This window comes from Equus quagga, chromosome 8 (genome assembly GCF_021613505.1).
Source record: "Equus quagga isolate Etosha38 chromosome 8, UCLA_HA_Equagga_1.0, whole genome shotgun sequence".
Taxonomy (NCBI): domain Eukaryota; kingdom Metazoa; phylum Chordata; class Mammalia; order Perissodactyla; family Equidae; genus Equus; species Equus quagga.
In genome coordinates this window covers 35,261,252-35,278,487 of record NC_060274.1, presented here as the reverse complement: position 1 = coordinate 35,278,487, position 17,236 = coordinate 35,261,252, and the positions used below count along the sequence as shown (strand labels likewise).

General features: G+C 42.1%; 1 gene segment (V, D, J or C); it reads left to right on the top strand.

Moving 5' to 3' along the window:
• The first annotated feature begins 15,380 nt into the window (after window positions 1-15,380).
• Window positions 15,381-17,236, top strand: part of LOC124243292 (T cell receptor gamma constant 2-like) — an 82,912-nt gene continuing 81,056 nt past the window's right edge. The window contains 2 exon segments of the C gene segment in view: window positions 15,381-15,466; window positions 15,576-15,889. Coding sequence covers window positions 15,424-15,466; window positions 15,576-15,889 — 357 coding nt within the window.

Here is a 17,236-nt window from a genome sequence, read left to right as displayed (position 1 = left end):
GGGGAAACTTGTAAATCACTGAAAGCATTGTGCAGCTGACGTCACTGCCAGGCACTACTAGGCAGTGTCTCCTGTGGTTTCCAACTTCTTAGCTACTTCTTTCTGCACTGGGCCTGGGCTGCCCTGAATGAGGCGGCACAGAGAGGGAGAGCACAGGTGGTGGTGGTGGCAACAGCCTGGGGTGGCGGGAGGGCACTAGTGTGGCTGATGGTGTGTTATTTTCTCAGGTTTCTTTTATGTACATGCTCTGTCACATGTGGTTGATTCCGGGAAAATGCTCACACTCAAACCGACCCCTGCTGTTTGGGGTTTTGCAAGCAGTGGCTAGGGTGTCATAAAATAAATTAAAGACAGTTAAACCACAACCAACCTTGCTCACTTTCAAAAGGCCACAGCTACTGGGAGGAAAATATCAATCTACACACACATGTGATTGCTGTCAAACATACTCTTAGGCTGTGGTCAGGGGTTCCCTGCTTTTTATATATAAAGTCAACTCCAATTAACTAAAGTGTGAATTGGCAATCTTATGCCCAGGGCTGTTCAGATACTGCATCTCAGTCCACTCTCACAACCCCATTCTGAAGGAAAAATCAGACAGGACACCTTGGAGCACTAAGATCATCCTAACAGTCCACCAGGCAACCATGCTCTTCCATGGTATTTGATTTACTGAGGCAGGTACTTTTGGTTTCATTTTCTCAGTGTGGACAGGGTGACACAGATCTGTGCCTGTGAAGCCAGTAGCATGGATGAATTTTAGATGTGGGCAGCAGTGATGTGCTTTTTCCCTCATAAGAACATAGAGATACAGAGGCCATGAGTTCAACGGTTTAATTGATTGTCATATACTGAATCATATAAATCCCTCTAATGAGTCAGAGTCAACCTCACCAAGACATAATAGAGGATATTAATATCAGATAGAAATGTGATTGGGCTCAATTAGAAGATGCTCTTCAGCAATGGGAGCTTAAAGAGCAAATGTCCTCACCAACACCCACCAAAGCATAGTAGAGAGTGGGTGCCCAGACCCACGGACTCAAACTGTCCATCCCAGGGGAAGTAGAGCTCTATTGTTGAGATCAATGCTTTAGGCTTTCACAGCCTGACCTCATAGAACATTAAAATCTTACACTTTACTCCTCTTGGTCTGTACTCTGAGAAAAAACTTCCAGGTGAGCCTTGGCTTCCTATGAGGATTGGCTGTGCCTGCTCATTGAGTCCAGCATGTCTGGATGAGAGCTTTTCCTCAGGTTAAATTAATACTCTGATGTCCAGCATAGGCATCGTCTGTGGGCATTATGTTATGCAATTCCACTCCTGAGACAGGACAGTCTCACTGAGATAACACCATTGAATTCCTGAGGTTTTACTCCCAATGGAGATCCTGGAGCTTCTCCAAGTCCCTTTCTCCTCCATGGGAAGCTCTTCTGGTTAGGACCCAGCCTCTCAGTGAAACTCCCAGTTGTATTTCTCTCATTTGGCCCATTCTTAGTCAAACACAGATACAGTTGATGTGATTGGCACAAATGGCCATTTTCCACCCAAACCAGCACCATTCCCACTACACACAATTGAGTTTTTCTTGAATGAGTCAACGAATAATGAAAGAAAACTAAGAGACAAGTTGCTTTCCTATGAAGCATTGAGGTGAATATTCATGTTTGAAAAAGTAATTCACCATATGATTTAGTTCATTTTAATTCAAATTAGCTTAACACAAAGGGAAAATGGGCAAGGATTTCATAGGTAGGTTCAAAATCGGAGTACTCAGACTGTTTCAGAACCACACTTTGGGCTAAAGATACTATTTCATGATAGAAAATGCCTGGTGACATTTACATGTATTCACAACCCCGCTTGCCCTCCTTTTGTAATTCTGCCTCTTTTGGCCAGACATACAATGCAAAAAATGAAAAATAAAGGTAATATTTTTGATATGTTTGATTTTATTATTTTAAGATTGTACAAAGAGTGCATGTCTATGAGTTAAAAAAAAAGAGAAATGCATGGTGTTGAAAACTAAATACAGAAGAAATCTGAGACATGAAACAAAAATATGCCATTCTATGACTCAAAATAAAAAGATACATTGCTTACTAAAACAGTTTTACTCCAATATATTAGGGAGTCTTTTGATTAGGAATGAAGTACAAGTCTTTTCTGCAATGATTCATTAACAGATTAGACTCAGTCTCACTGAATACAAGAGGGATCATTCTTTTATCTTACTAGCCACAGGCAGGCTACTAAATGTATGAGGATATGGTGCAGTGTATGTGAAGTATTACAATAAATAAATTCTTTATTATCTGTTCAGTGAAGACAGCAGTGGATGTCACCATGTCCACCTTGAATAGGGAGACCCCATCTCCTGTCCCTTTTTTCCATTGGTGACGTTCAACTAGGGTTTTTCACACTTAGGAAGAGAGAACACAAAATATCTGAGATGTAGTATAAAGGGAAAATGCTACATTGGAGAACCTAGAAAACATTTTAGGAAGGAATATTAAATCCACAGGAAAATATTAGGAAATTGAATTCAGAAACATACACAATGTATTATAAATATGACCAATTGCGATTTATCCTACACATCAACAGTTGATTTAGCATGCAAAAATCAATAAATGTCATATGCCATATTAACTGAACATAGGATAACAACCAGATGATCATCTCAACAGATACATACAAAGAATTTGAAAAATTCAATTTCTATTCATGATAAAAACTGTCCACACACTAGGACTAAAATGGAACTTCCTCAACCTGATAGAGGGCATCTGTGAAAACCCACAGCTACCATCACACTGCATGTTGAAAGACTGACTGCTTTTGCCTAAATACCAGGCACAAGACAAGGATGTCTGCTCTTGCCACTTCTGTTCAACATTGTATTGGAGGATCTACATTCTGCAACAAGAAAAAAATGAAACTAAAGGTATCCAGTGATTGTAAAAGAAAAGGTAAAATATTCTTTGTCCATGCACAAGTTGATCCTGTAGGTAGAAAATTCCATGGAATCCACACACGTGTAAAACCAAAACTCGAACTAATAAGCAAGTTTAGTAAAGCCACTCCTTCTAGTTTTCTCTATGTGGGATGCAGCCTCAGCATGGCTTGATGAGCAGTGCTAGTTCCATGCCCAGGATCCAAACCTGTGAAACCCCAAGACACTGAAGGAGAGTGCATGAACTTAACCACTTGTCCATGGGACCAGCCCCTAGAAACTCAGTTTTGAATGTTGACAGCATGAAATACAATTTACTTTCATAAGATAATAGATGGTTGTGGATTTTGTCCCCCAAAGTAATGTTTTCTTAATGGTGAATATCTAGGAACATGTGCAACCAGAAGGACCTACAGCTAGAATATACAACTATGCACTGTGGGGCTTTAGGGAGAAGAAAAAACAAATTTGGCAATAAAGAAAAATAGAAAGACAACAGTTCACCAGATTTCTCACTACCAAATTGTTCACTGTTTATATTGAGTCTCTTTTCCCCTGTCCTTTTGCCTTGCAGATGTCACCACAGTTGTCACTTTGTTTCCACTTAACATTTACCAAAGCTTTGTTAGACACCTGCAGAAGGTATAACTGATAGCCCTGGAATACTCTTTTAGCAAAGAATTCTATTGCTTTATATTGGCCAACACCTCACCAACTCAGCACACCCAAAAAACCTGTGGTGGGGTTCAGTGCGGAACTCCCCAAGATGTTCCACTCTGGCATGGGGAATATTTTGAGTTGAAGATAGTCAAGGCTCAGAAGACTCAGAAAGAATATTTGGCCTTCCCCCAAAGTGCCTAAAAGAATTTAAGATAGAAGGGTCTGTTCCAGGAAGGAGCTAATACCATAGATATTTCTAGGTGTAGAAGACAAGAGGGCATCCAGCAAGGGTCCTTTTATCAAAAGACATCTTTGGGACCCCATTGGTTACCAAGTGTTAACTCTTTTCATCTTCCTGTAAATTGTCTTCTCCCCATTTGAAGTCTCAGGCTCCTATCTCTCTCTCCTTACTCCAGAAAGACATATACACCTCATTTTGTGTGATTGTCTTTGGAATTCTACATGCTTATGTGAATTCCCTGTGTACACATATTAAACTTTGTTGGATGTTCTCCTGTTACCCTGTCTTATGTAATTTTAATTATTTGATTATGTGACCAGCCAAAGAAACCAGAAGGGGAAAAAGGCAGTAGGGGAGGGGTTCTTCCTCTCCCCTCACACAAGCATGTTGAGACACTTGAGCCTTGAGTGTTGGTTATAGATGAGCAGGTCTGACTTTTAGTTTTTACTATAGAAGAGGAGCTCAGGAACTGGTACTAGGTGTGGAAGGACCCACAACTTCATTCCCCATCCAAAATACATTTTCCTCTTGGCCATCAGGGTATAATTAACATAACTAATGAGCATAATAATATCCAGGAGGCCCTGGTTATAATTAGCATAACTGGAAAGGAGCCTTCCTTGAAGTTGGAAGTCTAGGCTACTTCTGTTTCTCAAAGGTTCATTTCAGATGCGTTCCTCAGCTTATCCTTCACAATGTCCTCTCTTACAATTTCTGAGGATTTGGTTCTGAAACAGGAGCACCTGATCCTGCCCTCTGGCTCTCCCTGCCCCGTGGTTTAATTTAGGCTTTGGCCACACACACAGACATACACAAGTAAACATACACCCATGATTGTCCAAAACTGTAATATTATGTATAATTTCTACTTTATGTGGACCCCACAGATCATCTATTGCAATTTCTCCAGTTTCAAATTGAAAAAATAATCCCACCATGTCCTGAACATTTCTGTGCATCTGGGACTGGGCTACAAGATTTGCTCTCATCATCCTGTTTACTCTCCAGGCAACCCCCTGAAGTCCCTTTTTACAGATGAGGAAAAGGAGATGACATAACTCACCAAGACTACAGAGTTTTCATGTTATTTTAAGGCATTTAAAATCCCCTTCTGATGGGACTCCTGGGTGAAATGCTCCAAGGCTGGCTCAGATAGTGGGTGTGGGTTTCTGGCAGGGATTGCTGTTCTGTGCTTGTCTCTCCCTCCCAAGCAAGCAGTACACTCATTGCTCTATTAGTGTCAAGAGATTAATGATGAGAGTGAGATCAGCAATGTGGAGGAGTGAACTCTTCCTCGCGCTTCTCCCCTTTTTGAACTACAACTAAACAGACATACGTTGACCAACAGAGGAATCCCACACAGTACAGCAGGACATCTGAGACTCACATAGAGCTATACCTCTGAGGGTGGATTGACTAGCCTTCTTAGAAGTGGTGGTGATAGGTGAGCACTCCCTGCCCTCCCCCAAAAGCCCTGTGCATGTGTACAAATGCTTTCCAGTCTGGTGTGAGCACCCCAAAAGTGAAACATGACCCAGGATGACTTTAGGAAGAGGTGGTGGCAGTCCTTTGCCTGCTCATAAAAACCTTCTGAGCAGAGGAGGGAGAGACCACCATGCCACTGTGGCCCCAAGGAGTGGTTCTAGTGTCTTGGTCCAGTGAGGAAGCCCTGCCCACCAAGACATTGGCTGGTGGGATCACAAGTAGAGACAGTAGCAGATCCACAAGCCAGGGCAAACGCAATCCAGATGTGCACTAGCACCCGTAGTACTGCTGAACCCCAAAGAGAGATTATGCCCAGGCTGACCATAGGAAGCAGTGGTAACAACCCTCAGCCCCCTTCTGATTGCTTTCTTGGTGGTGTGGGAATACACTATGCTCCCGAGGCCCCAAGGAGCAGCTCTGGCTCAGACCCTACCAGGAAGGCATGATGACAGAGCACAGCCCACACAAGCACCTGAACACTCTCCAGGCTGATTCAAGTTCCCATAGTACTCCCACAGCTTCCAGCATACCAGGTGGGACCAGAAAGTCTGCTCGTGCTTCCGCATAGTAGTAGCAGGTGGAATCTTCAACTTAATACTACCACAAATACTCTATCAAAAGATGAGTTCATAAAACACCATAAGAAACTGCAGGTACAACTCAGACCAGAAGGAAAATGACAATTTTCCAGAAACCAACAAGAAGGCACGCATATTTACATGTTAAAGGACAGAGAATTCAAAATAGTTGTCATAAAGTTACAAGAGAACACAGAAAGTCAGGACAATGAGCTCAGGAATAAAATGAATCTTTGCACCAAAGAGGTTGAAACTATGAAAAAACTAAAGCAGAAATTCTGGATATGTAAAACACAATTAATGAAATAAAAAATAATCTAGAATCTTTAAGAAATAGAGTTGATGTTATGGAGGAAGGAATTAGTGATTTAGAGGATAAAAAATATAGACATTCTTAACCATTAGTGCTGGTTGTTATTATTTGTGCCCTGGGCCCTGTGTAAAGAGGGTGTAGATAAGACACAGAGAGGAGGCCACTATGATGCGTTTTCCTGCCAGGAGACTCTTGGAGCTCAGAAGTTTGAAAGACCAAACCACAGTCTTGGCTGAGATGGCCACATTATGCTCTGCTTCCTCTATGGCTGCAGGGAGGAACTGGCATGGCCTGAGGCCTGTTTTTAGTGAGAAATCTGGTATTCAGAGAGAGACTGTAGCATCCAAGATCACATAGCCATTGCTAGCAGCAGAGGAGGGATTTGAAGCCGACTATAAATGTCCTTAAAACATGTTTTTCTCACCATACTACACAGATCCAGGAAGAACAGGAATAAAGGAAAAAAAAGAGGAGAGAAGGGACAGGCTGCTCTGTATATTCAGGAAGATGAAGAATATGTTCCTAAAAATGTACCCAAGAGGGAATTCGGTCCTGTACAAAAAGGGTTGAAACAGAGAATCCTAATTTATTGGATGAAACATCATTAATCAATCAAACAGAATATTTGAGTAAATAATGATTGGACTAGCATTATGCTATTTGCTATGTATGAACCTCAAAGGAAATAAAACATTAAACTAAAGATTCCTTGATTTCATGAAATGTATTGTGTTCTGAGAAGTAGAAATTAATGGATCATTGAGAAAGCTTCATGGAACCAGAAGATTCAAGTAAAGATATTGCCAAATAAGAGAAGGAGAAATTCTACTTATGTCATATACAGCCTTGTTGAAACAGTGAGAAGGATTAGTAAAATACCTTTTGTAATCAAGTTTTCTGACAGTGAAAGGACATATCTTGGGAAAAATGGCACCCCAAAATTTCAAATATGTTGTTATTTATAGATCTCTATTATGTTTTTATTGTTATTTTGAAGATTGGCACTTGAGCTAACATCTGTTGTCAATCTTTTTTTTTCTTCCTTTTTTCTCCAAAGCTCCCAAGTACATAGTTGTATATTCTAGTTGTAGGTCCTTCCAGTTGTGGTACGTGGGATGCCGCCTCAGCATGGCTTAATGAGTCATGCTATGTCCACATCCAGAATCCGAACCGGCGAAAGCGTGGGCCCCCGAAGCAGAGCGCATGAACTTAACCACTTGGCCATGGGGCCAGCCTCGGATCTTTATTATTTTTTGAATTAAACTCTCCCATCATTAATTTTCACTAATACTTTGGGTACAGGAAAAATAGGCCATTTGTAGCCAGTTCCCTCCTTGCCCATGTTTGCCGTGAGTGGGGATGTGGGGGATCTCTCTGAAGGAGGGATGAGTGTGGCTGCTTCACAGCCTTGGTCATGCAGCTCCACCCCACAGAGCATCTTCTAGGAGGGCAGGGTTGAGACCCCATAGCACCTCATGCTGGGGAGTTCTTCAATCTGGAGATGCCATTGATATCATTCAAGTCAAGGAACTAAGAGCATACCCCAAATCCCAAATAGGCCTCCCAACAGCAGATCTGTGCTCAGCCTGCTTCAACAGAGGCAGAGAGGAGAGGAAAGAGGTGAAGGTCATGGGTCCACTGAACTCTGGCGTCACGCCAGTGGTTGTACTATGTACCTTCCTTAAACTGATGCTGAGAGATAGGCTAGCTTATTTCATTTACATAGTTGAGGAAGCTAAGTGTTAAATGGCAAATAAATCAAGGTGATAACGAGCAGAATTGGAATGAAAAGCAGCACTGAATGATTTCTATAGCACACTGTGTGGGTTTGATATAAAAGAAATAAGTCTGAGTTCTAGTTCTACCATTTTGTACCTGAGAGGGCTTACTTTACACCCTCATGCCCTCTGGGACTTGCTTCCTGCCTCAAAATATCATCATTTAGCTAAAGTAAGGTAATAGATGTAAATGATTTGGAAATTGTAGACATTATATGAAAGTGAAGAATTATAGTTTTGGGACCGGCCCCGTGGCTGAGTGGTTAAGTTCGCGCGCTCCACTGCAGGCGGCCCACGGTTTCGCTGGTTCAGATCCTGGGCGCGGACATGGCGCCGCTCATCAAGCCATGCAGAGGCGGCATCCCACATGCCACAACTAGAGGGACCCACAACTAAGAATATACAACTATGTACCGGGGGCTTTGGGGAGAAAAAGGAGAAAAAAAATTAAAAAAAAAGAATTATAGTTTCATTTTAACATCTTTCATCCATTCCAATGAGATCTATAATATGAATTATCTCTTAATGATAACCAATATTTAAGGAGCACTCATGTAGGGAATGTACCACGCTTTATGCCATAGGGGAATCACACAATGACTAAAACATGTGGCTGGTGTAGAAGAATGAAATTTAGCACAGAATATATGAAAGTAACAGGTAGCAACTGGTCAAGCAAGGCAGCAGTGCCAGCTGCTAACTAAGTGATAGTTAGTTGCTGTTTTATGGACTCAGATGAGGGAGAGAAATCCCTAAGACAAGAAAAAATGCTAAAGACATTAAATGATATTGCTCAGGAGTGAATAGAATTTCTGTGTTCTGGATGTTTAATGAGTGTTTCATTTTGCCCCAATCTTGGCTGAGCCCAAAGTGTTAGGCAATAGTCATAATGTGTGCCTGCATGCATAACAGAAGGGACCAGATCAGTGATTCTTGCTGGGAGCAATCCTCCCTCCAGGGGATGTTTGCAATGTCTGAAGACATTTCATTGTCATTATGGGTTGGGGGTGCTACTGGTATCTAGTGAGTAGAGGACAGGGATGCTGATGAATATCCTACAAAGCACAGGAGCCCCCCAAGTCAAAGAAGTATTGAGCCCAAAATGTCAGTAATATCAAAATTGAAAAACACGGGGCTAGCTGAAAAGACTTTTCTGAAAGATTTGCTGTAAGGTGGCCAGAATGGATAACTCCAAACTTTGGTCATGAACTACATCCAGCCTGGATCCAAAAGGAGTTTAGAGCATCCTTGAGGACACTGATTCTGCACAGACTTTCTCTAAAGAGAGCTGTTGGAAGTGTCACGGTAACCTCTTTCTTCTCCCAAGGAGGAGGTGAGCAGGCAGCTCTCCCACGTCCACACCAAGCAAGGGGACTCCCCAGGCCCTGGGCCACTGTGAGTCCAGAGCAGAGGTCTGTGCAAGGGGTCATGGAGATGTTTGACCTGTGTCCTGAGGGCTGGTGGGCAGACAGACCAGTGATGACTCTCACCTGGAAAAGTCAAAAGGTGTCTTTCAGGTCACAGCAGACTGGGTAACTTGGACCAACTTTCCTAGTGAAATCAACAAAATAATCTTGATGAAATAGTGATAATAATAAGGAATCTTCCTAAAAGGTTCTAAGACCTAATAATACAAAAAAGCATGAATAACTTTTAGCTTAGTAAATGGAGTGCTTATTTTGTTGTCATATAGTTATGGGTCAAACTTCCAAATGGTGCTGATCAATTAGCAGCCTCAGAAATGGCTGATCAGGGCTGAGGGCTCTAAGCCACACATTTCCTCTGCTACCACTTTGGAAGTCTCCCTCCTTCTCCTGTTCCAGCTTCCCTATCTCTTCAGTCTTCTTTTTGGGCACACAGCCTGGGCAGACAGGATGTTGTGGCTAAAAATATTTATCTTATTTTCACTCCTTGAATGTAAAGTTGTTCTTCTGTTTCTCAGATTGGTTGAAGGATTTAAAAATGTAGTGTTTTATTTCTTGAAAATTTTGGTTTTGGCGGAAATGTTATTCTTTTGTTTACAGTTCAATTTGGATAGATAAAATTGAAGCACCTGAAAATATTTATTTCAATAGTGGAAAGAAAGAGCTTTTATAACTCCAGGTACAACTTTTCATACACACAGAGGTGCTGACAAACACCAAACCAGGCTTTTGAAAATCAAATATTTACTGGAAGAAAAACCCCATGTTTAAGGTCAGTTACAGGCAAAGAACTGCAATAATGAGGTGCAAAAAATTCTGTCTGCTCCTCTTTAGTCTTTAATATAAAATTCACAGAAGAAGACATGATGACCTAATATATTGGGCCCTGGGAGCCTACAGTATCATTGGAGCCAAGATAACAAGCACACACACCCCTTATCATGACTGTGACCAAATCCTTCCCAACATACAAGCTCAGTCCTGAGTCAAGACCTCAGCCCTGGCTAAAAATCAGCATCAGCCTTCAGTGGTTCCTGTGTTTCTCATGCTGATCTCAGTATCAGAGGAATGAGGAAGGGGACTCTAATGGCCATCAATGGTACCTCCGCAGATGCCAATAACTGTACCCCCAAATGTCTGGTTTGACATAATTTCCTATTGCTGTGGGCCCCTACTTAAAGACTTTTTATGTTGAAATGGCCTGATTATCTCAGAGAGAAGGTAACATCCATTATTTCATTTCCTAGGGATTTCCAGTAATTGTCAAAAGCTCCGGCTGAAGGTGCTGGCAATGAATAAATTGGAATTCATATGCATTTAGCTCCCAGTGGCTGTGAAACAATGTGCTAAATATTGTATGTGTTCAGAAGCCCACGTGATCATTATCAAAACTCTGCAAATAAACTGATTTCATGGAAGACAGAATTGATGCTTAGAGAGGGCCAGTCATCTGTCTAAACAAAAAGTCCATGTTGTTTCAATTATACTTTTGGGCCACTTTGAATACCCTTAGTGTTTATTAACTTTATGAGAATACACTCTGGCATCTGTGGACAAAGATGGGTTTTGTAGACCTGCTGCCCAGCCCTGCAGATCCTGGTCAGGACCAAATGAATAGTTACACAAGAATGGCGTAATGGTCACCTTAGACACACATCTGGTAGAGTTCTCTTTCTGGACCATCTGCCCTAGAAGCCTTGTCCCTAGTGGAGGGGAAAGGCTATGAAAATCGCCTATCTTCTCTGTTTTGTGAACTTGCTTTAGCAGGAAATATCATGGGTGGGGCACACCACTGGGAGGCCTTGAAACCTCATGGCCTGGACTTAAGTAGACTATCAAAATGTGCAATGAGCACAATGCTTTTGAAATTTGTAGCCAGCATATTTTTATTCTTCCACATGTCGTGTCCCGTGTAGCCCTTCCTCCACTTAGGCAAACTATGAGATTTACCACCCGTGGGAGGAGATGGTGGCTGTGCCCAGAACAAGCTCACTTTTTGACTTAATCATGTGATCATAGGCTTGAAAGACAATTTAGCCAAAAAAGGAAGGGATGTTCCAAATTTCCAAATTTCCTGTGTGTAGGTCAAAAGGAAAGCCTCACAAACTAGGAACAAAAATGTTACTAGTGGTGCTATACACAGAAAACTAGGGGTGTGATGTCAGCAAATTTAGCATCCACCCCAAGAGTGAGGGGTAGCACTTCTGGCTGTGATTTGTTGTGAGATGGTGGGGAGACAGCAGCTGAAGGGACTTCTGGTTGCTTTGTCTCTGAAGGTCTTAATCAAGAAGTTTAGAAACTTCAACAGAAACCAAAAACAAATGGAGGGAGAATCTGCGAACATCTGGCTGATATTGGTTTTCCCCAATATTGCCATGGTAGAACAATGGAAGGTATTTGCAAAGATGAGCCTGAGTCAGCTCTGATTTTCCCCACAGGCTTCACATGTAGGAGATGCAAAGGCCTCTCAGGGTCTCTAAGAAGGTGAGAGATGCTGAGGCGACCAGTGCACGCAGTGGACACAGGATGGGGATGAGAAGCTGCAGGGTGGGAACTTCATATCCCAAGGCATGGCGTCACTGGTGGTGGTTCAGGTCTGGTTATTGCACCAGCCAATTCAGAGGAAGAGGCCAAATCTCAGAGACCAGCAGGGTAAAGGGCTGGAAGTCAGTGAGGACCCAGAGGGTGGCAGAGTGAGACCACAAGAACTAACCCTCCTCCCATGTGTAGTGACGTCATCTGGGGATGAGAGGAGGAAGAGAGGAACAGAAAAGATGAAGGTTGTATCAAAGAGACTGAGCTAGCCAGAAAGAGACTGTTCCAAATTGGAAGAAACCATTTTAAATCTGTAAGTTTAGCGCCTCCTTCCAATGTCAGAATGAGGAAGAGATGAGATGTATCATTTACATATAGTCACGACACTCCCCTGCAGCACACACTGAGTTGTAGCGTGTGTCTGTTCTACCACGTGCCCTGCTCAAGGGTGCCTGGGTGAGGGGGCACCAGTGGGGACAAAAATCCCATCCCTTGCCCACTGCCTTCTACGCTCGGGAGCAGGGCTGTGGCAGCCTAGAGAAAGAGTGCCTTTTTCTAATTATTCTGCCTTGGGGTGTGTCTTTTTTAATCAGTAAAAAGGCGTCTTATGTGCTATGTGAAGCCGTATTTAGGAGGTAATAAGTACATATAGTTATGTAGACAAGATACAGGGTTTTAAGTAAATTGAATCCATGAAGCTTCTTGGCCCTAAAGAAAGACAGAACTAGTCTAGATAAAGAGAATGATCAAAGAACCAAGAAAAATAGTATTGTTTGAATCCAGTAATTAGACTTTAAAATCCAGAGCCTTGAGAGAAACTGACAATCATGACATGTATATGGGGGAAAAAGGCCATTCCATAGACCACAAAATCAAGGAGGCCAAACTCTGGAGTCAGAGGACAGGAGTGGACTTGAGTGTCTCCAGCAACGTGAGACCCACTCCAGTGACTGTTGTGAGAATTATGAGATGACGATTCAAAAATGCTTAGCATCAAGACTCGAATAGAGTAAGGACTCAGTGAGATTAATTATTAGTACCTGTAATTAAATTTCACTTTTGTCTTTATCCCCTTGTATGAAATAATTGGGACAATTAGTCAAGAAAAGCCTTCCTTCAAGGACATTGCCAATGTTGCTCTCTCCACTAGATACACCTATCTCTATCTCTGTGTCTCTCTCTGTCTCCCTCCACATCTCCATTGCCATCTCCATCTCCGTCACTATATCTATTTCTACCTGTCTGTCTATTTATCCAAATATCTGGAAATGAACTTGCGGTTTTGTTGTTGCGTAAGCTGACAAATGTTCTCCAGATAAACCATGCACCTCAGAAATGTCATGGATGGTGACTTCTGTTTGACCCACTTATTTCCTTCCCTGAAACCAACAGACACACACATGTCACTGACCTGAGGCTTCTGGCCATCAGCATCCTGAATTCTCTACCTCATCCTTGGAGGCAAAGCCTGGGTAGACAAGATGTCCAGTTACAAGCAATCATCTGCCCTTTTCTCTGGGCTAGTGAGTTTGTCCGTCCTTCTGTTCAGATTATGTGAGAACCTAAACAAATTGTTTAATGCTGCCTCTGAGTATTTCAGAGAAAAATCTGTTTTATTCTCTCTCTCTTTCTAGTTAACAGTCAAAATGGTACTACTAGAAATATCTGTCGACGGTAGAAAAAAGGGTAAATATATTCATGTACAGTACTCAACATTGCATGTGTTACCTTAGTCATACATCGATGCCAACAAAATGAACCAGGCTCTGGAGCATCTGATAAACATTTCGTCTATTAAAACACCTGCTCAGAAGCATTGACCCAGGGTGAGCATCAGTACCCGTCCCCTCCTCCTTCTGCTGCCCCTGTGCAGAGGAAGTTCTGGTTCTTCTAGTTTCAGGGTCACTGCCCTCTGCTCCTCGACATTCAGTTTCTCAGTGTTGATCACCTCAGAAATGGTGTTTGTTGGAAAAGAGGGAAAATAGGGCAGCTGCCTCTGGGAAGAACCCAGCCACCGAGTCAGCTTCTTCCTCTCTTTTCTCCTCAGGAGAACCCAAGCCAGTCTGTGTTCACGTTGATCCCACACGATATGTGACAGAGCTGGACATAAGTTTTGGGGAAGAGCCCTGCCAAGGCTTAAAGGAGCTCTAACACACACAAGTTTTTCCAGAGAAAACCATATGGAAATCATAAAAGGCAAGTGAAGAAACTTAGCTGAAGGAAGGTAAAAAGAAAAATAGGTAAAAAATTCTCTAAATGTGGAAAAATGAAATGCTAATAATATTTGACTGCTTTCTAAGGTTTCTAATTCCAAATGGTCACCAAAGCATTTAACAATGAAAGCTGGGGAAACATGAAATGGTTGACAGCATGGGGAAGTTAAATTAAAAAAATGTTGTTAGCAGTGATAATATCTAACAATTACTGAAAATTTGTTATATGCTAGAGAGTATACTAGATACTTCAGGTGACTTAATCTTCACAAACTTTTGAGATGGGTATAATTATTGCATCCATTTTCAGATGAAGGATTTGAGGCGCAAAGATTAATAAATTTGCACAGAGTCGGGCAGCTTCTAAGTGATAGAGATGAATAGGGAATAGCAGCATTAAAAAAATGCTTCAAAGATGTGGGAAATTTCTCAGAATATAGTATGAACTGAAAGAAGAATAATGCAAAATGCTATACGTATTGCACATGTAATTTATAAATATATTTACAGTCAACAGAATCATATTAATATCCATATATATACAAAGAAGAGATCTAGAAGTTAAATATCATAATGATAATAGTTGTGGGTCTTAGTGACATGATCATGAGTATATTTATTTTCATCTTTATCCTGTTTCTCTGAGTTTCTTCAATGAGTAACTTCACCAGTATCCCCCACCTATAACCTATGTGACTTTCATTGAGTGACATCACTCCTCTGTACCTTATTTTCCTGATCTATAAAACGAAAACTACAAATATTCCTATCATATGATTGCTTTGAAGATTAAAAAAGTACAAAACATTTTCTTTTAGAAAAACAGCCTAACAGATAGAAAATGCTCGTTAAATGTTTGAGATTATAAAAGTTAATATTTATTAAACAAGCGATGTTTTAAAATATGCTGAGAAAAAGTGCTCATAAAAATAGCTCTTAGACAAGTAGAAACCCTTCCCATTTCCACAGCAATAAATCCGCCTCCATGGCCACCTCACCTTCACCCCAAGAGCCCTAAGGAGACCATCAGCCCATTCCTGAGATCAGCAGGGCATGAGGCCCACAGAAATCAGTAACCTCAGGCCTGCAGCCGGCACTAAAGGCCAAGGTCCCATCTGACCCACCACTTCCTTCCCCCTCCCTAGTTCAGGCCACGCCCACTTGCCACTGACCTGAGGCATCCAGTCATCAGGTCCCCACTTTCCTGCCTTCTCCTTGAGGACACAGCCTGGCAGACAGGATGTCACTGCTGGAAGCATTCACCTTCTTGTCCTTCTGGGCTGGTGAGTCACATTCCCTGACCATTGCATTCTACGTGAGTGAGCAAAGAAATTCTTTAACGTTTCTTATATTGTCAGAAGTTCACTGGAAATTCTCTTCTTCTGCTTACAGTTGGACTTGGGTTAACAAAAGTGGAGCAGTCCCAGATATCCATTTCCGCAGAAGTAAAGAAAAGTATCAACATACATTGCAAGATAACGAGCTCAGATTTTGCAGGGGAATACATTCACTGGTACCGGCAGAAACCTAACGAGGCTTTGGAGCATCTGATTACTGTGAGCTCGACAAAATCCCCAGCTCGAGCTAACCTAGGTGGGAAGAAAAATAAACTTGAAGCAAGGAAGGATTCTCAAACTTCCACTGCAATCCTTACGGTAAATTTCATAGAAAAAGAAGATGTGGCCATTTACTACTGTGCAGGATGGGCACCACAGTACTAGATCTGTTGAGAAAACCCACACAAGATCCCCTCCTTGGGTCTGTGCCCAACCACATCCTTCCCAACTGTGGCAACCACAACCAGGCCCAGCTGAGCTCCTGGCCTCAGCCGCTCCTTCTCTGCAGCACTTCCGGAGCTTTCCAGGAAGCCATTTGAATTAGGCTTGCTCATTAGCTTCCAGCTGACCCCAGGAATTGTGCCTCCAAAGCTTTATTTAACACTATTTCCCAACAAATTAAAGTCCTGTCTGGGGACTGAGAGCAAGACGGCTGTGCCACTGTCCATCATCTCACCACCCAGAGACTCTCCGTAAGTGGCAAGGTTCAGACTGAGAGAGGGAATCCTCATGAGCCGTTATTAGCATATATTCACGAGACAATCTCTCTGCAATATAACTATTATTGGTCCATTTTACGACTAAAGAAATTAAAGCTTAGAGAATTGAGGCTTAGACAAGAAGTCCGTGCTTTTTGAACTGGACTGTGAGAGCATACTGAATAGTTTAAGGATTGCAGTTCTGTAGGTGAACACTAGGGGATCTGGGGTAAATTAGGGATGCAGCAAAGCCCTTTTTCAGGGAGGTGTGGTGAGAAGGATTATGCCCATATAATGTCATCAGAACAGAGCTCAAATTCATTGAGACCCTTAGATGAGCCCACAATATTGTGCGACCCTTGATCTGCCCGTGAAAGAGGAGAAAGACTCTCCCAAGACCAGAAGAACTAGCACTGTGTGTGCGTGTGTGTGTGTGCGTGTGTGTGTGTGTGTGTGTGTATAAGTCCTCTATCCAAGGTCTCAATTCCTTGACTATATCAGCTCCTTTAGCCCTCACTACCTACAAGGTCTGTTCCATTGTCATCAATCATATTTGACTCACGAGGTAAGTGAGCACCAAGTGGTTCAGTCACTTGTCAAGTCACACAGCTGGCACGTGGCTATTTGGGAGAGTAGGGTAGGGACCCAGATAATCTGGCTCTTCTTGCCTCTCACACTAACCACTTCTTTACTGCAGGACAATAAGGGAAACAATGCCCTCTTCCCCTCTCCACAGAGGAGAGAAAACTAACTATTATGGAACATTAACTGATAAAAATTATTATTACGTGCTGGAGCACATGCCCAGGATTTGAATGTTTGGGCATCTTCACAGAATGAATAAAATGCCACTAAATTGTCACTGACTTTTCAATATAAAACAATAGTAAGGTCCTTGTTTTCTATTTCTAACAGTGGTATCTCAGTGGGGTTTTGGTAGGAATATAGATATCTCCTTGCAAGTTTCCTATATGTAGTGTACACCTTAATTAAAAATTCTCCAAATAACACCACATAT